Raw genomic sequence first — 18705 nt, 5'->3', positions numbered from 1 at the left:
GAATCAACTTACGAAAGATCGGTCATGTAGATCTCCGCCACGGCGCATAGGGCATTGGCCATCTTGCGCTTCTTCTCCAGCAACTCGGCCGCCTCCTTAGGGCCGGGGTTCTGTTCTAATTGCTGGATCGCATGTCGGAGCGAGGAGACACCCTTCTCGAACCACTGGACACTATCCTTTCCGCCTTCCTCGCTCAACTGGGCCAGCCACAAGAACTTCTCCGCGCCTCCGCCCTGAGACTCCGGTATCGTTCCGTTGGGATCGGCTTCGACTGCGCGCAGGAAATGAGCTCTGGCGGTGTCGATATCTCCGAGTTCGACGTAGATCTCTGCGACGGCGATCAAGGCCGACAGGTATGAGGGGGACCCCGCGGGCGAGCTGTCGAGCGCTTGCTGCGCTAATTGTAGAGCGGCATCGGCCTGGCCGGTCTGGATGAGTATCGTCGCCTGGTCCAGGAGCTGGGTGGGGTCTTCGTTCATCTTGCTCTGCGACTGCTTCACCGAACCACCAACGCCGAGGAGGGACTTCTCGCGAGATTTGGAGGATTTCTTCTGTTTCTGAGGCCTGGACTTGCCCATGTTAATGTGATAGGTCTAAAATGAGTGTGTGATCGTCGATTGATAGGTCATAAGATGTAAGAAATAGGATTGCAGAAAAAAAATACTCAGGTAAGAGGAAGAAAAGTAAGGCAATTGGAGCTTGTTGGATCTTTTTTTCCAAGGCGGAGCATAGAAATTCCCTTTTTCGGGCCCGATAAATTTGGGACGCCGGGCCCTGCCTTATCTGTTTGTGCTGTTTGCACGTCGACCGCAACATTCTACTCCATGCCGGATTGAAGAGGGACCGATCAGTCTATGCTCTAGCTCAGGATTATCGAATCAGGAAAAAGCGAAGCGGTCTTGGTGCTTCTTCTCATGCACTACATGTTCTATTGCTATTAGTGCTTGTCTCCATCAAATCCGAGAGCTACGATCTCTCAGCAACGAGTTTTCACTCACCCTACGAAACCGAATACCCCTCCTCTACCACCACCCCCGCCGGCGGCGCATTGAAAGCAAAGATGGGTCGCGAAGATCAGATCGAAGAGCGCGAAGTGCTCGACTCCATTTTCCCCGAGGAGATCACAGGTATGCGAACTAGCCCAGTCGCTCCGGAGACTATTGTCCTTTTTTTTTCTGGCTTGGGCGGTAATTCTGGAATCTCGACGCTGACGAAAGAACCTGCAACTACAGATATTTCTGACACTTCCTATCGGATATCGATCGTCCTGGACCCCCCCGACAATGACGTCGAAGAGCTCGAGCCGCCAGTCCTGAATCTGCACGTGTCATACCCGGAAGACTATCCGGACGTTGCCCCGGAACTCGACATCACCGCGGCCCCCAATGCACCGAAACACCCCCGACTCGATGTCTCGGAGGACAAGGACAGGCTGCTCGAGGCGCTGCAGCCGACCATCGAAGAGAACATGGGGATGGCGATGGTGTTCACGTTGGTGAGCGCGCTGAAGGAGAGCGCCGAGCTGCTTATGGCGGAGCGGGTCAATGCCATCCACGCGGAGCGCGAGATGGAGGCGGCCAAGCGCGAGGAAGAGGAGAACCGGAAGTTCCAGGGCACGGCTGTCAACCGGGAGACGTTCCTGGCGTGGCGGGACAAGTTTATGAAGGAGATGGAGGACGAAGAGAAGAGGCTGCGCGAGGAGAAGGAAGCCGAGGACAAGAAGGCACAGAAGAAGGCGCCCGGGAAGGAGGAAAAGAAGCTCACGGGCAAGCAACTGTGGGAGCGCGGTCTGGCTGGCAGAGCAGACTTTGATGAGGACGAGGAGGATGCTATGCCCGCTGCTGTAGAGAAGATGAAGATCGCCGCATAGGAGCGTGACGTGCTCTTTGCCACAATTTACAAGTATACATACAGGTCGCGCCTAGACGGGCCTTTATCCCAAAGAGATGAAAGTGTCCAGTCTGACAGATGTGTCATACATAGAGCGGGTATTGACCAAGAACACCGGGTGGATTTCAAACACATATGACTATGGTTCGATGCTATGGATATGACCTGATAGAATGGGGTATATTCGCCTGAGAAATGCATAGAGGACTCGCCCACTTGAGCTATGCCTGGGCTTTTCGTCGGGCCAAGGCTATTGCTCTAGTCCTGACATCCCCTTCGCTGGTCTACGCACGTACCCTAAAATCCCAATCAAGTAGGTCGCTTGGGTAGTTTCGCGCGCTCTAGCTGGCCGACTTACTTCAAGTCCTGCTCTTTTTCTCCCCCTTCTGTAGTCTCTTTTGGCGCAGCCGCCATCTTGGCGGCCCGTTCCTCGGCCTCTTTGGCGGCCAACGCACGCTCCGCGAGGACGACCTTCCACATGGCTGTCGCAAGCTCTTGATCCTTGCGTTCCATCTCAGAGACTCGTCGTTTGAGTTCCATAATGCATACTTCAACGGGATGACGCCACCTGGCCGTTGGCTCGCGTTCTTGTTGGCCGGTCAATCGATCCCACTCGTCCTCATCCTGGGCCCAGATCCTCTCTTCCTGTAACTTCTTGCGCACGAGAAATGTCCTGCCTCGTTTGCGAAGCTTGCCCCGGATAATGTGCCCGAGGATGGCGGGTTGGGGTTTCATGATCCGCAGGAAGGGGACGCCGCGCGCATTCACGAGTTTCGGAATGCGACGTATCCCGTTGACGGTCGGCCGTGGACGCGACAGGACCGGTACGGCATCGGGGTGTCGCGACATGGTCCTCCTCGCGGCCTCCCTGTTGGCCTCCTTCTTCAGCTCCATGGCGCTCATGGGTTTGACCGGCTTCAGCCGCCTCAGCTCTCTTTGCATCGCGGACCGGCGCTCGTGTGCTTCGGTGGTCTGGGATAGGAGGGACTTGAGACGCTCGGTTTCGGTGCGTTTGTTTTGTGATACGGCATGGAGCAGGTCGAGTGCCTGTAGATTCGCCCGTTAATCAATCGGTCGTCAGCACCGGAAGGGATATGGAGCAAGGAGGGCTATGTGTACATCATATCCCGCTTTCAGGGCATGTGTTACCCTGGACGGACTTTCGAGGGTCTTGTATCTGTGGAACCGCAGTTGTATGTGCTGCTTGGATGCATTGCGCTCCGGTAGGTTTTCGGGTAATTTGGCGCATTGTCGGAGAAGCGCGCGATAGAGCGCTAGGGCTGTCGCGACAATCGGGTATTAGTCTCATCCTGAAGAAGTATTGCTTGGTCTGTCTATTGAGGTACGCACTTGTGAATCGGTGGATTGAAGATTTGTTGGGCACCACCAACCTGTGCATGGTGAAATAGATAAGGCGTTCAATGTCGAGGTCAAATATATTCCGGGAAGCATGTGACTGAGAAGATATCGATCGCGATCACGTGTCAACTTATGATATAAGGCGAATGTATCATATGTGTATGGGCAAGAAACCAAGATTTACAGATATCAAGACCATGGTTCCTCATCTGTAACTAATCATCGCTGAAGTTGATGAACAATGTGAGGTTAAATTAGGCTGCGTGATACTGTGGGATCATGGTTATCTTCATAACATCGGCTATGGAGCCGAAACTCACCGCCTTGGTTGTGTAGTGTAATGGTTAGCACCCAGGATTCTGATTCCTGTAATCCCGGTTCGATCCCGGGCACGACCTGTCTTGATACTTTTTGCTGGTTCGCCATACTGTGAAGCCACTCCTCTATGTGGTAGCACCGGTCTACTCGCCAATCGACTCATTGGCATCGACATATGTGCTCTTAATGGAAGCCCATGTGCCCTGCCGATTTGCTACCTCGCTCACCATGACTGTCCCCGACCCTACTCGCTCAATATCTATGAATACTCACAAAGCTAATGATGAATGTCATAAAAAGGATAGTCTAAGTAGCAAGGTTGACAGGAAAGTCCACACCGACAAAGATTTCTAGAATCGATGAATTGCGACTAGGCTTCGATTGACACCACGCCATGCCCGCCGTTATGCATAGACTGTACACGCTCTAAAAAGTATAACGAAAGAAGACGCGAAGGAAACCGCACGCACAAAACCCACCAGAATACTCCTCATTCGGTTCCCGAGTCATTTCACAGCATCACGTTGCTCAGAAGTTAGAGCCCTCCGGGGGCTGGGGAAGCTTCTTGTGCTGGGGCAGAGCCATATACCTGTGACACAGTCAGAACCTGCATGTACCAGAGGAGGAATAGGGAGTCAAGGCACGGCGTACCGCCGAAGTTCTAGCAGAATAGTCTCCATGGTGAATTCGCGCTTCCATTGAGCTAGGCAAGGCAGCTTGGTGGGATCAACCTATAGAGAAGTCAGTATACTCCTGGCCTTGTGTATGACGCAGCGTAGCTCTATGCGTACCTTGCCAGTTTGGGGATCAACGCATGGCAGATTGATCCGGGAGACGAATTGCAGAGTAGGGGGATTGTCAGGGTAGTCGGGACCGCAGTGAATCTTGACACTGTATATTCTGTTCTCATGGACGCTCTGTGTTTATTCATTGTCGAGTCAGTACTGCTGGGGTATTGGCGGGAATAAGTATGCGGAGGGGACGGACGTGAGGAGGGCCCAGGATAGTGCCATTCCAGTTGCTCATCATCATATCTTCGCCATCATCAAGACCGTACGAGCAAGCCTCTAAGGGATGGAAACGGAAGTGCGTTAGTGAACTGTGTGTCATGTGCCACCTTGTTTGTGAAGGTATGCTCACCTGCGCCCAAGCCCTTCTCGCCCTTCTCGAGCTCTTCGAGCAACCTGAAGTTTCTGGGAACCTTGGCCGACATTATGCGGTATGTGAGCTTGGAGAAAGGGTTCTGTGTATTATAACTGTAGAGAAATGAAGGTTGTTGTTGAGGAGAGATAAACGAGATCAGTACCGAAGGCGGAGGAGGGGCACCTACGACTTTATCCCACTTGCGGCAATGACAATGGGCACTGCAATGGATCAGTGGCTGGTGGCTATTGCGTATCTTGTCCCGCCGGGTTCCTGAAGAATAGGTCATGTGATGATAAAGAACCAGCCGATGCCACGTGATATCCTCGAACTTATCTCCGTCGCTGCCTTGGCGCTCCTGAGAGCTGCCACTCCGGATGATTGCGTTCGTTGCTTGATTGTTTGGAAATGACAATTATGTATTTGTATTGATGTGCATTCACCCTTAATAAGACGTATATTGCGTCAATTCACTTGCTCAGGCTCTCATCAACCTCTCTTCTCTTCCTCTACCGACCCAATCAGCGATCCAACCACATGAAGCCACATCTGCCTAGTGCTACCTTACTGTACTGTACTATCCGACTCGACTGGCGCCGGCCATGATATGATTCAGCACCCTGTTTGAAATGTCCTCCCAGTTCCTACAGGCGGAACTCTTGAATCTTATCCAAGAGTCTAAGAGAAGAAACTCGGAACTTCGCACTGTAGGCTTCCACTGTCTAAAAAGGGATTTTCGAACATTGATGCTGACTAACGGTAATACAGGCCGCCGAAGAGTCGCTCAATGACTTGAAGGCACTACCTTCAACCTCAGAGGCTCAGATATCTGCCGGTGAGTGTCTCTTTGGCCCATGATTATGATCAAATTCAAACGGCATGAATGCTAAGATTGCGTGAGACCTTCTGCGCAAACCCAAGTTTGTAAATCCCTTCATTATCGCTTGCCATAGTCGCCATGCCAAGCTCGCAAGCATCGGTGTCATCTGCCTGCAAAGGCTGGTGGCATCCCGGTCGTTGCCACCAGAGCGCCTTAGAGATGTACTCTCTGGCCTGAAAGAGACGGCGAACATGAGTAAGTCATTCTATCAAACCCATCAATCGGTACTTTACTTACGCTGTGAAAGGCTTGGATATTCAACTGAAGATATTGCAAACTTTACCGTCCTTGCTTCAACATTATGCGAGTGATCTGGGCGGAGATCTTCTCGTGAGCACGCTGGAGATTTGTGCAGCCCTGCAGACGAACAAGATGCCTGCTGTCTCAAGCACAGCCGCAGCAACGCTCCAACAGCTTGTGGTATCCACATTTGAGCTAGTCTCCATTGAAGACAGTAAGATTCTCGGAATGTTGATGAAATTCGTAACAGCCGATTCTGATCATATTGCAGAGAACTTCGACAAAACCACTCCCACGGTTACTGTTAAGGTGGACGGGAATTCCATCAACGTGGGACATTTTGCGTATGACGCTCTACGGGTAGGCTTTCGCTCCCTACCTGTAGCTCTCTGACCGAACAACTAACGGATGTATCAGGTTCTGGATGACCTATGCCGTCTCGTAGACGGTGAACCGCTTTATTTCCTTCGTATCAAGTCTCTGTCCACGCCGTTCACTCTAGAGCTCATCGAAAGCATTCTACTCAATAGTGGCAGGCTTTTCGTTACCCATGCCGAGTTGACTCAGGTCTTGCGGGCTAAGCTCATGCCAGTGCTGGTGCGAATCCTCTCTGAGAGGCATACTTTTTCCCAGACTGTTCGTGCCATTCGCATCCTCTCAGTGCTACTCAAGCGCCACATGTCTCTTCTACCTGCCGAGTGCGAGATGGCTCTCGGGCTTGTGACGCATTTACTTGAACCAGACGGGACATCACCGTGGAAGCGAGTCCTCTGCATGGAGCTTTTTCGAGGATTGTATGCTGAGCCAGGTCTGGTAAGGCTCATATATTCTTTGTACGACGGGGAGGAGAGAAGGAAGAACATCTTGAAAGACCACATGGCCGCTCTGGTTCGTCTTGCCTCTGAAAAGCCTTCTCTGATTGGAGTCAGCGCCCGGTCCACTGTACCTTTACGAACCGAGCACACACGAGCTGTCACCGAAGAGCAGATTACTCTCGAAGCAGGGGGTGTTGCTGGCGTTATCGGAGCATCCGTTCCTATCACCGACTCCGATGCGCCGGGAATCAGCAGCCAATGGAGCGTGGTTCGAACACCTTATATGGAATTGCTCGATAAGACTGAGCCGCCATCGCCACCTGAGACATATATCTACAGTCTTGTACTGAACTGCATTAGCAACTTTGCTGAGGGGCTTGCAAAGTTTATTCTACCATTAACAGTTCCCGACCTGAAACAAAAGCGGCGAAGTCGTGTGACTGGTCCCGAACAAGCGACTGATACCCCGAGACAGCCTAACAGCAGGAAGTCGCCCGTACCCATCAACCCTCTTCATTTGGAGTCACATCCCCAGCTCGCGGCCATCAAAAGTTGTGCTGGCATTATTGATAACTGCTGGCCAGCCATTCTTGCAGCATGCTCCACGTTCTTGTACGCAGCCCTTGATGATGACTTCTACCACAACCTTGTTAGGTCTTTTCAGAAATTGGCGCATGTGGCTGGTCTACTGAGATTGTCGACACCCCGGGATGCCTTCTTAACGACACTTGGAAAAGCAGTTATGCCAGCAGATACCGGCAGTGTCAAGCCTGCGAATACGCTGGCGTCCGCTACAACGGCTCTGCAATCCAAACAAATGACAGATGATAAAACGAAGGACTCTCATGTATCTCTCGGTGGCTCGACGGTATCTGCCGAAGTCAGCAATATTCCTCCAGAGAGTACTTTCGTGTCTTTGAGCACCAGGAACCTCCTGTGCTTACGCGCTTTGCTTAATTTAGGAATCGCGCTTGGGCCAACTTTAGATCAGCCGGCCTGGTCCATTGTACTCGGCACCCTACAAGATACTGATATTTTGATTGGCTTGACCACAAATCCCCAGGCCATAACAAGCTCCGCGGAAGCCTCGACTGCATCGATGGACGTGCCAAAAGCCAATCTCGGCGCCGAGATCATAGCCGTGCAAACAGCGTCCGCAAAGATGTTCGAGAGTAGCGGCGACTATCCCATTGAGTCATTCCAGGATCTCTTGACTGCACTTTTGGACCTCTATGGGCCCGCTGAGGATGCCTCTCAGACCGTACCACAGTCTCCTACCGGAGAGCTTCTTTCTCCTCGCACCAGTCTCATGCGCAAAAACACCCATCGCGTGTCGCTTTCGGTGGGGAAGTCTAGGACACAAGATGAATTAGTGAGGTTTGTGCTCGAGAAAGCCAACGAGATAGCACTGGCAAACGTTGATCGACTGTCTTCATTGATTGAGCCTGACCTGGGCGCTTGGAATCTTCTCACTACCAGGCTGATGTCAACTGCGGCAGACAGAGCGATCAGCCAGAAGTTTCGGCTTAGGGCGAATGAGGTACTGAACAGCATTGTGACACTGACCATGGCGCAAAGAGCTGGCGATGATCCTGTGAAGCAGAATGAACGACAGCTCAGGAATCTCCAAGCGCTCAAGATGCAGATTAGGTTGCTCTATGAAGCGAGCGGCTGCTCGATCGGCTTCCCCACTGCTTCAGTCGTTGAGATTCATGAACAGAGCCTGGAAACCCTCAAGAGCATCCTTGAACAATATGGCGAGACATTCGTGGAGGGATGGGCTCTTGCTTTCGACCTCATTACAAGTGTATTTGGTGAGAGGGTTGAAAATGAAGAATCCGGGAACTCGAACGCAAGAAGCCAGGCCAGATGGGTAGCGGATTCCGTTCGACTTGTGCGGGTTGCTTATCAATCATTACAACTGATAGCCTCCGACTTTGTTGCATTGCTTCCACTACCCTGTCGATTGGACCTGGTGGAATCATTTTCCAAGTTTGCTCAACAGCAGCAAGATTTCAACATCTCCTTAACCACTACTTCATCTTTCTGGAACGTCTCGGACTTTCTCCAAGGACAAATCGAGCAGTTCTGCATTGAATCTCACATTGATGCCTCCGTGAGCGAGAATTCGCTTGCGAACCTCGCCAAGGGCGATGACCCCTCGATATCCCGGAATGCATTGTGGCTACTGCTCCTTCTGAGGATAGTAGACTTGACAACAGATAGCCGATCGGAGGTCCGAAATTGTGCTATCCAGACTCTATTGAGAATCTTTGATGCTTACGGGCAACAGTTGTCTCCCAAGGCATGGTGTCTGTGTCTTAACAGAGTTCTGTTCCGTATGGTGGAGGAGATAGAAGATGAGCTCTGCCTGACGCTGGAGAAGAATAAGTCCGACCACTCTGATAGCACGAAGGCCTGGGTTGAGACAACAGTCGTTATGGTCAAAGGAGCATCTGATCTGATTACGAATTTCTTTGGGACGATAGTCCAGGACGAATTGTTCGATCAGTCATGGGAGCGTCTGCTGGGATACTATGAGAAGCTGCTTACTTTGCGGCTTCTTGAATTCAGTGAAGCTGCCTACTCCAGTCTGACGAGCACCCTTCTTCGTATACAGGGTCCTGGCGAGTTCAGTAAGCAGTCTCTACGCTCAACCTGGCTCTTGTGGCTGAATGGTCACCCGGCCGATCGGGAAGATATGCTCAATCTGGATAGACCGAATCAAGATGCTGCGATGGCTTATCTTCAAGCATTCCAACAGATATATCGTCTTTACAAGGACGACCTTGAAGATGAAAGTGTTAAGAAGATCCTTGGACATTTTCAACTGCTTGCCTGGAACTCGATATCCCCGCCTTACTCACCGGATATCGACCGCCCGTCCAAGGTACAGACGCTGCTCATGGAATGTCTGAAGCTCTTGTGCTCGGATGGCAATTCGCAGTCGAGCATCGTTGTATGTCTGGCAGAACTGGCAGATTCACCTCTATCTGAGTGGTCGCCAGAGAGTGATTCCAAGAAGCCCACTTTCGTCGCTTTCTCAAAGAGCGTGATAGAGCTTCTAGACTGGTATATTTCCGAGCACGGCATCAAGAAAGACATATTCCTTGACGGATCTCTGGCGACCGCATTGAGCCACTTGGTGAACCCCATTGCTTTGAGATATGAATGGCCCGGAAAGGACCGCGAGCCGAGTCTTTCGCAGAAATCCACCACTGCTTCCTTGAGCATCCTTCAGGTGGGAATCCCATACGTGGAGAAGCAATATGCCACAGCCCAGCAGGAGCAAATTAGCCGTTTCTGGAACTGTGTGGTCGACCTGGCAAATGGCATCGTCTCGGCCCGTGGCTTTCGAACCGGTTCCGTTCCTCACACCAAGATCCTGAGCGACGAAACCTTCGACGTGGCTGCGTTCAACCGACTGAAGACGCTCATCATTCCATCGCTAGGTGCATCTACGATCCCCGACTCCACCCGCCGTGACTTCGCCTGTGCCCTGTTGCGGTCATCGTTCATCTACGCCCCACAGCGACTAGACCTCCCTCGCCAACCCCTCGAAGAAGACCCGCTGCACGGGTTGTACAATGTCCGTCCGGGCAGAACTTTCGACCCATCACCGACGCCTCGCACCAAAATGGCGTACACCGTAATCGATACACTGTTCGACCTCGCCGCGGCGCCATCACTTCCTTCATCTGACCCCGCACAACCCCCGCCAGAGCATGGATCATCACCTGTCGAGCAATCAGCCTCTGCCGCCCGCCTCGCCCTCGCCCGGTCCATCTCCCCATATTTGATCTTCCGAGCCGCCGTCTCCCTGAAAGGCTACATCGCCGACCAGCCCCTGCGGGGCCTGATGCCGCAGCCCACTCCGGCCCGGAAATCCCTCCTGCACCTTCTCCGGGCCATGGTGGCTCTGCAGAGCGACCCGTCGACGGTCCCCGCGCCCCCGGGCACGGTCAACGGCGTGTCGATCAATAGTCCAGGCGACCTGGATCATAAGAAGCACCTGGCGTGGATCTACCCGCTCGTCGTACGAGCCGTGCAGGTAGCCGGGAAGCAGCAGGACGACGGGGAGGTACTGCGCGCCTTGGGCCAGGTTCTGTCGGCGTGATTCGGGCCCCTTGGAGGCGTCCGTTCCGTTAGATGCAGATAAAGATGTATTCTTAGTTTGTGCTCTAGTCTTCTTAATCGATATCCCTGTTGGATGAACGTATAGGCAGCCGCTTGAGATTTGTATATCGGGTCATAGTTATCGTAGAAGTACCTCTTTCCTTAAAAAGAATTGGAGTGTAGCTATCAGCAATACTACTACTTCAGCCTAATACTCCCACCTACATCAACAAATAAATTACGGAGTAGAAAGTCCGCAACCTCGTGCACACAAACCTATTCCACCCCCATCACCCCAGCCTACACATAATCCCCCGACTACACCACATACACATACATCTCAACCCCCGACAAAGCAACAAAGTAAAAAGGAGAAAAAGCAAGGGTATATATGAAATAAAGTACAAGTACAAATCATCTCAGCTCCAGCTCCAGCTCCAGCTCAGCCCCAGCCCCAGCCCGCCCATACACTACCAACCAGAGCAAGAGCAACCGCACCTCTCTAACCAGGCAAAAAGGTTCACGCATTACTTAGCTCGAACGATTTACAACAAATTAGAAGACCGTTAAGCCGCAGGAGCAGGAACGGACTGAGCCGCCTGCTGCTGTTGTTGCTGCTGCTGCGCGAAATGGTTCTGCTGATGGGCTTCACTACGACCGGGACCCGGGGTGGCCGAGCCGACGGGCAGCTGTTGCTGTTGCTGTTGGAGCAACTGCTGCTGCTGGATCTGCTGCTGCTGGGCGATTTGCGGGGTGGGGGCGATCTCCGGGGCTTGGCGGTAGAGGACGATTTCGGATTGTTTGAAGTAGCGGCGGGCGTCTGTGTTTCATGGGTTATGGGGTTAGTGGACTGTGTGTATTTTGTTATGGTGGTGGTTGTTGTTGTTGTTGATGATGATGATGAAGTTGTTGTTGTTGATAGGGGCATCTGGGAAGAAAGGCGGGGTTGTTGGTTGGTTTTGGGGTAAGGCAGGCAGTCGGATGGAGTGGGGGAAGGAAGGAAATTGGGAGAAGGAACGCGATTGGAAAAATTGGGGCCTCCACGTGAGGAAAACCTCTAGGCAAAGACGGGGGAGAAGCCCATCCATCGCTTGGGGTTTAGTGTGGGGGTAGTAATTGATGGGCTGGATGTGGCGGGCGGTGTGTGTGGCCCGATCAGCTTGAGGGGAGGTGGCTTTCACCGATAGCCGACCGGCTATTGAAACGGGGAACGGGGGGAACGGGGGAACAGTGGGATGCCGTGGGATGTTTAGTGTGGTGTGCGCCGGCGGTTGGTTTGGAAGGGGGGCTGGTTCCCGCCGACCGGTCTCCGGCAAGTGGACACACACTTCTGCCCGATGTTCTGTGACAATGCAGAACGAAATAAAAAAAAAAAATCCAAGGCAAGGGTGGGTGGGTTGTGAAACAGAGAGAACAAAGAGAGAGAGACAGCGTAACCGACTTACCCTCGTCAATAAGCACCAGGCTGAGGTAGTATCGCGTCGAGTACTTCTTGTTGACATCGCGGAAGGTGGGTGTCAGGTCGAATCCGCCGAGGAAGAGACGAATGGGAATGGTTTCACCTGGGTGAGGTATTGTCAGCATTAGCTGGACTCGTCAAGGTTGTTTGGCTGGGCTATTTTTCAAGGGCTTGATTCTCACTCACCTCGAGAGGGCGACCCATCCATGATCTGCAATGTGCGCCGTTAGCATTCCCAGCACTATCCTCATCCCCCGAATCGTGTTCCAGCTGCACTCACCTCGAACCGCACCAGCGTCTCACTCTCGTTGTACTGATTGGGCGGCGACCCCGTGGTCTCGCGGCGGATGATCGACAGCTCCATGTGCTTGATCTTGAGACGCACCAGGAGGAAGTAGATGCGGCCCACGATGACGTCCTTCAGGTGGTATTTCGACTTGGAGTACTCGAACTCGATGTGCAGGCAGTCCTCGATGCCAACGTCCATCTTGATGGGGCTGTTGGTCTCCGGGGGCATGCGGTACGAGTACACCCAGAGGTCCTTCTCGCGGATCACGTCCGCCATGCGCCGGGAGACCGTCACCCGGACGAAGTAGCGCAGCTTGACGTTGATGCCGTGGTAGGACTCGTACTGCTTCTCGATGTTCTTGAAGTTGAAGGGGAAGGTCTGCGGGTGCTGCAGCTCGCCGGGCGCCGCCAGCTCCTGCACCAGGGAGAGGAATTCGTAGTGGTTGCCGCGGTCGTAGAACATTTCTGTGAAGGAGCAGGTCAGCCTGATTTAGTGCACCCTAGTGTTGAGCTGTGGCAGTGTGATAAGATGGATATGCCCGCGCGCGGGGATGAAGGCCTAGGTCGCATACCAATAGTACCGATAAACTGCACCTTGATGCCAGTGTGTTCCAACCGCTTTCCATCCTTGGGTCTGACGGTCACGGCTCCCTTGACGGACTCGCCGTCCATGTAGAGAGGGACCCTCTCGCGACGGCCCTTGTCCAACTTGACGTCCACCGTTTGGCGCTCATCGCTATCTTCGAGAACCACGTCGATGTCCACCGGGGTGGAGAAGAAGAGGGAGGTCATCGTGGGGGGGGGGGGGGAGGAGGAAGGAGTCAAGGAGCTGGGGTGCTGCACGGGGGAAGGGAGGAGTGGAACAAATTTGATTGGCAGCGGCTGGCAAAGTCCAGTCGTGAAGTCAAGCCGTGTACCTGAGTGTAAAATCAAATTGAATAACAATTAGCGGGCAGGAATGGCCATGAGATGGCCAGCTCCATCGGCGGCATCTCGACTGCCTGGCGGCGGTGGACGCGCTGGCACTATTGCCGATTACGTACTCACCGCCTTCGTCATGCTGCCCGCCAAAGAAGCACTCGCTGTATGGAACGCCTTTTATCTTATACTCCAGTACTTTACACGTCATGTGCGACTTCCTACTCGGATATGTTCATAGCTCGTGATGTATCGAAGAAACTCTGCATATATGGTCCTGTCCTAATGACATGCGGCAAGATCGACGGGGCATAAACGCACTCTAAAGTCGCTGGAGCGGGGAATATTGCTCCTTTTGCGCTGCAGAAACAGGCTCCAGAAAGTCTGGGGAAGTCATCCGTCCCCTCCGCACTGTCAGGGATCGATACTCTAATTGGATGACCTGTCTATAAAAATGAGGGGTTGTTTGAGGAGACACAGTCACCAGTTCCGATGGGAATAATCTGTCAGCTTAGGGCGCTTAAGGTTATATCTCTCGCTTCAAGGAGGAGGTCGTTGGGCAGAAATCCGGTAAGGAACCCTTGCACTCCAGTCGGATCATGCACAGAGCCGCCAGGGAAGATCAACCTTGGAAAAGTTGCTTGCAGCCAATGCAAGGTAATTTGATCATTATGTTCCTCGGCGAGTTTCCCATTCAAGTCTGTCAGCGGCGGTGAGCGAAGGGAGGGACGCATGATCAGAGCTAAATGGTTTCACAAGAGGGGGAAGATGAAGAAAGCTCTGGTTCTGGTTGGGTCAAAAGTGACACCAAACGACGTGTACCTACGGGAATGGAGTTCTGCTGTGAACAGAGGGAAATGACCCCGGTCAAGCTTAAATCCGACCTGTCGCAATGGCTGGCACCGGGGAAAAGGAAAAGGTACGGCCCAGGCCGGACTTTTTTTTTTGTCTCTTGCTGTCTCGAGACCTCGTGACACTATTGCCAGTTGGTTTGGCGATTAGGCTGCTGCAAACAGACCAACGGAAAGAAAAGTAAACCCATCCAATGTTGTGGTTGTTTCTGTTCATGCAACTGTGAAGGTCTTAAATGGGTCCACGGTCCACGGTAGAACTGGAGCGAGCCTTTCGAGAGAGGAAAGCCTCTGGAAGCATCGAAGAAGGTGCATAGAAAAGGAACAAGCAGGCTAGTGCCATAGAGGGAATAGTGTGGGGGGAACAACCCCCAATTTTTTGCTGGCCGGAAAATAGATTACGGAAGGGGAAATTTACCGACTGTTCCGAAACGCCGGTTACACATCACAGCTCCAGTGACATCATGGCATGGGCAGGTTATCTCGCCCGATACTCCTCCGAAACACATTGGTTCGAGATAATGATTGGAGCAATGGGAGGGATTTTCGTCTCATCTGGATCAATGGCAACAGCGGAGAATGTGATACAGGTGCTGCGTCACTGTATGGACACTCTTCCTGTGGCTTTCTACTCGTAGTTGTCTATGGTGTAAATACAGAGAGGTGTAAGCCATACGTCTGTGATACAGAGCCCGATCGGATCTCCCGCTAACAACCAGACCGCCGGAGTCTCAGAGAAGAAAAGACGCTTCTTTATTTCTTTTTTTCCCCCACCCTTTTTTTTGCTGGTGCTTGTCCTTTCCCTTTCCCCCCCACTCCAAATGCAGTGGTGATGAAATGACGAGTGGGAATTCTTCCCTCTACTTCTGATACCTTAAATCCGGCCCATGCTGCGCGCTGTCTCAACACCCGATGCCAGAAGCCGGGGTGGATCCTGGAAAGGGGATACTGAGTAGGAAAAGCGATCAATCACATTCATTCGAGTCGCAAATTCAAGGAAAACCAGACCGGACGAAACAGTGTCATTCTGAAGCCGATAACGCCCCCCCCCCCCCCCCGGACTGACTGACCCACACAGTCCATGGGATTATTATTAGTATTGTTGCCCGTCCTGGAAACCCTTTCATCATTCTGATTTCCCGTCTTTTCCCTTCTGCTTTATAGCCGTAGTTTCTTCCCCGATCTTATTCTTGTCCTTGTCCTTGTCCTTCTTAAGCTCAGTCTTTCCCCCGGTTGTTGCGTCAGGGAGAACTCAAGCCAACTTTACCCGCCCCTACTTACTACATCCACTACAACACCACACCCTTTGCACTCTACCGTTGCCTACACAAGCTCCAACTCCAACAATCCCAACTGTGGTTCTAACCTAATTTCACAAATTCCGAGCACGTCATACACCCAATTATTCCAGCGCACCGTTCCTTGACTAACAAAAACCCCTAAGCCCCGAAAAACCAATAACCCTTAAACTTAAAAACCATGCTCTCCGCCGGCGAACGCCCGCAACCCGCCATGAAGAACAAGGGCGCGGTGGTCGACACCCCCCTCAACATCAACCACACCACCACCAACCCCATGTGGGCGGACCAGACCCAGCCGCAGCCTCCGGCGCAACCGCCGCAGCAGATCCAACACATCTGGGTGGTGACGGGGCCCGCCGGGTGTGGGAAGAGCACCGTCGGGCGCGGTCTGCAGGAAGAACTGGGGGTACCGTTCTTAGAAGGCGACGATGTACGTTTATCCCCCCCCCCCAAAACACCAACTATCTCCAGTCGACCCCTTTCGCATCGCCCGTGAATACTGATTTCGGTCCGGTGTAGTTCCACCCGGCCTCCAACAAGACGAAGATGAGCAACGGGGTGCCGCTGACGGACGCGGACCGATGGGACTGGCTGATCTCGCTGCGGCAAGCGGCGATCTCGGCGCTGTCGCCGTCGGAGGCGAACGGCTACCGGCCGCCGACGGGGGTGGTGGTGGCGTGCTCGGCGCTGAAGAAGAAGTACCGGGACGTGATGCGCGTGGCCGCGTACGGGTCGCCCTCGGTGCAGATCCACTTCATCTACCTCAAGGTCGACCCGACGGCGCTGCTGCAGCGCGTGACGCAGCGGCAGGCCCACTACATGAAGAGCAGCATGGTGCAGTCGCAGCTGATGGACCTGGAGGAGCCCGTGGTCGGCGACGAGTGGGACGCGCTGATCGTGGACGTGCACGCGGGCCAGGCGGAGGTGCTGCAGGAGGTGATTGCCCTGGTGCGGGATGCGCTGGTCAAGTACCAGCATAGCTAGGTTGAGGGAGGAGGCTACTAGGCTGAAGGCCAAAGGTGTTTCGGGTGTTGTTTTCTTGGAGGGTTGTAGATTTGCGACAGGGAGTTTTTGGTCTGGGCTGTTTTGATACCTATTATGTATATGATTATGAGGGCTTGAATTGATACTATTGATACTACAGTTTGAACATGACTATAACAAGTATGATTCGAACACGCGACATTCCATTCTTGCTGAAGGCAACCATGAGAATAACAAAGTCCCTATCAAGTATAAAAACGGCATAAATCTCAACGCAACTAGAACAGAACCACATACACCAAAGCAGCGCAGAACAATCAACACCCAAACCAAGCCCTAGCTAGACAAAAGAGCCCATTCCCCAAACCCAGCCCCATTAACGGAAACAACCCTCAAAAACAAAAAACCCCCACACATCAACCCTAAGCAAAGACCATACACCAATCTACAACCCCCATTCCCAAAATAAAGCTCTACCCTCTAGCCCTATTCCCCTTTCTCCCCAGACCCGGACCCCGACCCCGACCTCCGACTCCGACTCCCACCCTTTCCCCTCCCGCTTCCCCCATTCCTCCCCCTAACCCCACGATCCCCCTCAGCCACCGCAGACTTCACCGAAGCAAGCGCCTCAAACACCACCCTATAGTCCTCCTGGCTCCACGCCCGGCGGGCCCGCGCGCGCCGCGCATCCGCCTCGGCCTGGCTCTCCAGCCGCCCGTCGGGCCGCCGCCGTCGATGCCAGAACCCGGCCGCCCCCAGCCCGTACCGCGCGACGCTGCCGCGGCGGGCCTCCTGGAGGAGGACCCGGCGGCGGAGGACGCTGCCCGTCCGGCGGTGGCGGCGGCGGTGGCGGGGGTCGTCTGAGATGGAGCGGTGGTGGCGATGGTGATGGTGATGGTGGTGGTGATGGTGGTGGTGATGGTGATGGGGGCGGAGGGGGGAGTGGTCTGGGGCGTGGGTGGTGAAGGTTTTGGAGGGGCCGTAGAGGTAGGGGGTTGGTTTGGTGGGGTTGCGGGGGGAGGGTTCGGAGGGTTCGGAGGGTTCCGGGAATGAGGTTGAGTGGTAGGTTGGCGAAGAGGAGGGGTTGAGGGGCGAAAAGGAGGCTGGGGATGGTTCTTCGATGCTTGGGGTGTAGGTGCTTGTTGGGGGTAGGGTTGAGGGCTGGTGGGAGGCCGAGGCCGAGGCCGAGGCGGGGGCGGTGGGGCCGGGGGATTTGGCACGCTGTGTTCTTGGATACTATTTTCCCCGTCCGTGATGTTAGTATCAGTATCAGTATCGGGTTTTTAGGGTTGATGATGGGCAGAGAATGGAAGGGAATCAGGGATGGGGATGACGATGGGGCGGACGTACACCCCGCAGGTCTGAGAGATCGGGCCCACCGTTTTCGGCAAGCTGTCGGAGGTGGGCTCGTTGCGCTTCGGAGAGGTGGCTGTATACTTCCGGGGCGAAGGTGCGGGCTCTGGATCCTGGATGTCAGTATCTTCAATGAACCGATGGGAAAGGCAGAAGATGGCAGGCATACCGGATAGGATGCGCGACGCATTCCTCTTGTCGGAGGTCGAGCTCGAGTAGAGCATATGGAGTGAGATGGCGAGTCTTTTCGTAACGGGCATAATTGCGGGCCACGAGAGATTGCCTTCGGCTTCGTTTGGGCTTGAGGGCTCGGGGAGGCTCGGAGGACATGTTCGATGGTATACTCTCTCTGGAGATGTTGGATTGTATGTTGATATAATGGAGAAAGTCGTATTTCGATAACTATAGTGAGCTGCGAGGGATCTTGGATGAAAGCAGAAGTAGAATCAACAATCGAGTTGGTATAGTTCACATAAGTTGTACTTATTAATTTCCTTTCCGGCCTAAGACATAATATCATTTAACAGACAAAGAACAACTGGACTTCGTCGGACAAAGGCCATGTCCTTCGTGAATGAGCTTTGTCGTGCATTAGAGCCTCCCATTGCAGAAGAGACAAAGAGATAGGCTTGTGGTTCAGGTCGTTCGATTGAAGCCCGCCTAGATGTTCATTGTGCTGGACAATAACAATTGTGAACGGTTCCTCCTGAGACATGAGTAAAGCTGCTGGTGGGTTTATGTCGGATATCCCCCGACGTCTCACCGGGAGCTGGCACGGAAATGACAGAAG

At 53.4% G+C, this 18705-nt stretch overlaps 8 protein-coding genes and 1 non-coding gene across 9 annotated transcripts; 4 read left to right on the top strand and 5 right to left on the bottom strand.

Annotated features, from left to right (window-relative positions):
* Positions 1-8: 8 nt before the first annotated feature.
* Positions 9-497, bottom strand: BO72DRAFT_342227 (uncharacterized protein; the record flags this gene model as incomplete). The annotated part of the gene is made up of 1 exon (XM_040940625.1): positions 9-497. A coding segment is annotated over one exon (489 nt), but the record flags the coding sequence as incomplete, so codon positions are not given.
* A 563-nt stretch (positions 498-1060) lies between these two features.
* BO72DRAFT_392930 (RWD domain-containing protein) lies at positions 1061-1870 on the top strand (the record flags this gene model as incomplete). The annotated part of the gene is made up of 2 exons (XM_040941913.1): positions 1061-1127; positions 1233-1870. 2 exons carry the CDS (start codon positions 1061-1063, stop codon positions 1868-1870), a joined length of 705 nt encoding a protein of 234 aa, XP_040795099.1.
* Positions 1871-2244: 374 nt separating this feature from the next.
* BO72DRAFT_392937 (LYR motif-containing protein) lies at positions 2245-3289 on the bottom strand (the record flags this gene model as incomplete). Its single annotated transcript, XM_040941915.1, has 3 exons — positions 2245-2937; positions 3010-3170; positions 3241-3289. 3 exons carry the CDS (start codon positions 3287-3289, stop codon positions 2245-2247), a joined length of 903 nt encoding a protein of 300 aa, XP_040795098.1.
* Positions 3290-3575: 286 nt separating this feature from the next.
* BO72DRAFT_t310 lies at positions 3576-3647 on the top strand. Its single transcript has one exon. It is a non-coding gene; the product is annotated as a tRNA-Gln (tRNA).
* A 214-nt stretch (positions 3648-3861) lies between these two features.
* Positions 3862-4944, bottom strand: BO72DRAFT_417941 (E2 ubiquitin-conjugating protein MMS2). The gene is made up of 5 exons (XM_040942617.1): positions 4708-4944; positions 4555-4634; positions 4359-4484; positions 4219-4298; positions 3862-4156 (listed from the first exon to the last, which is right to left on the bottom strand). Exons 1-5 carry the CDS (start codon positions 4778-4780, stop codon positions 4096-4098), a joined length of 420 nt encoding a protein of 139 aa, XP_040795097.1. The 5' UTR covers positions 4781-4944; the 3' UTR covers positions 3862-4095.
* A 395-nt stretch (positions 4945-5339) lies between these two features.
* BO72DRAFT_533026 (putative endosomal peripheral membrane protein (Mon2)) lies at positions 5340-10762 on the top strand (the record flags this gene model as incomplete). The annotated part of the gene is made up of 6 exons (XM_040950476.1): positions 5340-5417; positions 5479-5545; positions 5612-5785; positions 5838-6044; positions 6102-6190; positions 6248-10762. 6 exons carry the CDS (start codon positions 5340-5342, stop codon positions 10760-10762), a joined length of 5130 nt encoding a protein of 1709 aa, XP_040795096.1.
* An 88-nt stretch (positions 10763-10850) lies between these two features.
* BO72DRAFT_417937 (vacuolar protein sorting-associated protein 26) lies at positions 10851-13317 on the bottom strand. Its single transcript, XM_040942616.1, has 5 exons — positions 13081-13317; positions 12501-12973; positions 12407-12431; positions 12207-12323; positions 10851-11581 (listed from the first exon to the last, which is right to left on the bottom strand). The coding sequence occupies exons 1-5, from the start codon at positions 13298-13300 to the stop codon at positions 11328-11330; spliced, it is 1089 nt and encodes a 362-aa protein (XP_040795095.1). The 5' UTR covers positions 13301-13317; the 3' UTR covers positions 10851-11327.
* Positions 13318-15365: 2048 nt separating this feature from the next.
* On the top strand, positions 15366-16718 carry BO72DRAFT_417933 (gluconokinase). Its single transcript, XM_040942615.1, has 2 exons — positions 15366-16008; positions 16098-16718. The coding sequence occupies exons 1-2, from the start codon at positions 15757-15759 to the stop codon at positions 16560-16562; spliced, it is 717 nt and encodes a 238-aa protein (XP_040795094.1). The 5' UTR covers positions 15366-15756; the 3' UTR covers positions 16563-16718.
* A 1080-nt stretch (positions 16719-17798) lies between these two features.
* On the bottom strand, positions 17799-18681 carry BO72DRAFT_30092 (uncharacterized protein; the record flags this gene model as incomplete). The annotated part of the gene is made up of 2 exons (XM_040940434.1): positions 18085-18681; positions 17799-18021 (listed from the first exon to the last, which is right to left on the bottom strand). Coding segments are annotated over exons 1-2 (574 nt in total), but the record flags the coding sequence as incomplete, so codon positions are not given.
* Positions 18682-18705: the final 24 nt, after the last annotated feature.

The sequence above is a fragment of the Aspergillus fijiensis genome (assembly GCF_003184825.1).
Source record: "Aspergillus fijiensis CBS 313.89 unplaced genomic scaffold BO72scaffold_116, whole genome shotgun sequence".
NCBI classification, from domain to species: domain Eukaryota; kingdom Fungi; phylum Ascomycota; class Eurotiomycetes; order Eurotiales; family Aspergillaceae; genus Aspergillus; species Aspergillus fijiensis.
This window is presented reverse-complemented; position numbering and strand designations above follow the sequence as displayed.

What these genes read in the sequence shown, in the direction of transcription:
- BO72DRAFT_417933 (XM_040942615.1), top strand. Translation starts at nt 15,757, where the DNA reads ATGCTCTCCGCCGGCGAACGCCCGCAACCCGCCATGAAGAACAAGGGC. An exon ending in CGTTCTTAGAAGGCGACGAT is followed by an intron (nt 16,009 to 16,097) that starts GTACGTTTATCC and finishes GGTCCGGTGTAG; the next exon opens with TTCCACCCGGCCTCCAACAA.
- BO72DRAFT_417941 (XM_040942617.1), bottom strand. Translation starts at nt 4,780, where the DNA reads ATGTCGGCCAAGGTTCCCAGAAACTTCAGGTTGCTCGAAGAGCTCGAG. An exon ending in CGAGAAGGGCTTGGGCGCAG is followed by an intron (nt 4,635 to 4,707) that starts GTGAGCATACCT and finishes TCCATCCCTTAG; the next exon opens with AGGCTTGCTCGTACGGTCTT. An exon ending in ATTCTGCTAGAACTTCGGCG is followed by an intron (nt 4,157 to 4,218) that starts GTACGCCGTGCC and finishes ACTGTGTCACAG; the next exon opens with GTATATGGCTCTGCCCCAGC.
- BO72DRAFT_417937 (XM_040942616.1), bottom strand. Translation starts at nt 13,300, where the DNA reads ATGACCTCCCTCTTCTTCTCCACCCCGGTGGACATCGACGTGGTTCTC. An exon ending in AGACGCTGGTGCGGTTCGAG is followed by an intron (nt 12,432 to 12,500) that starts GTGAGTGCAGCT and finishes CGCACATTGCAG; the next exon opens with ATCATGGATGGGTCGCCCTC. An exon ending in CCTGGTGCTTATTGACGAGG is followed by an intron (nt 11,582 to 12,206) that starts GTAAGTCGGTTA and finishes CATGAAACACAG; the next exon opens with ACGCCCGCCGCTACTTCAAA.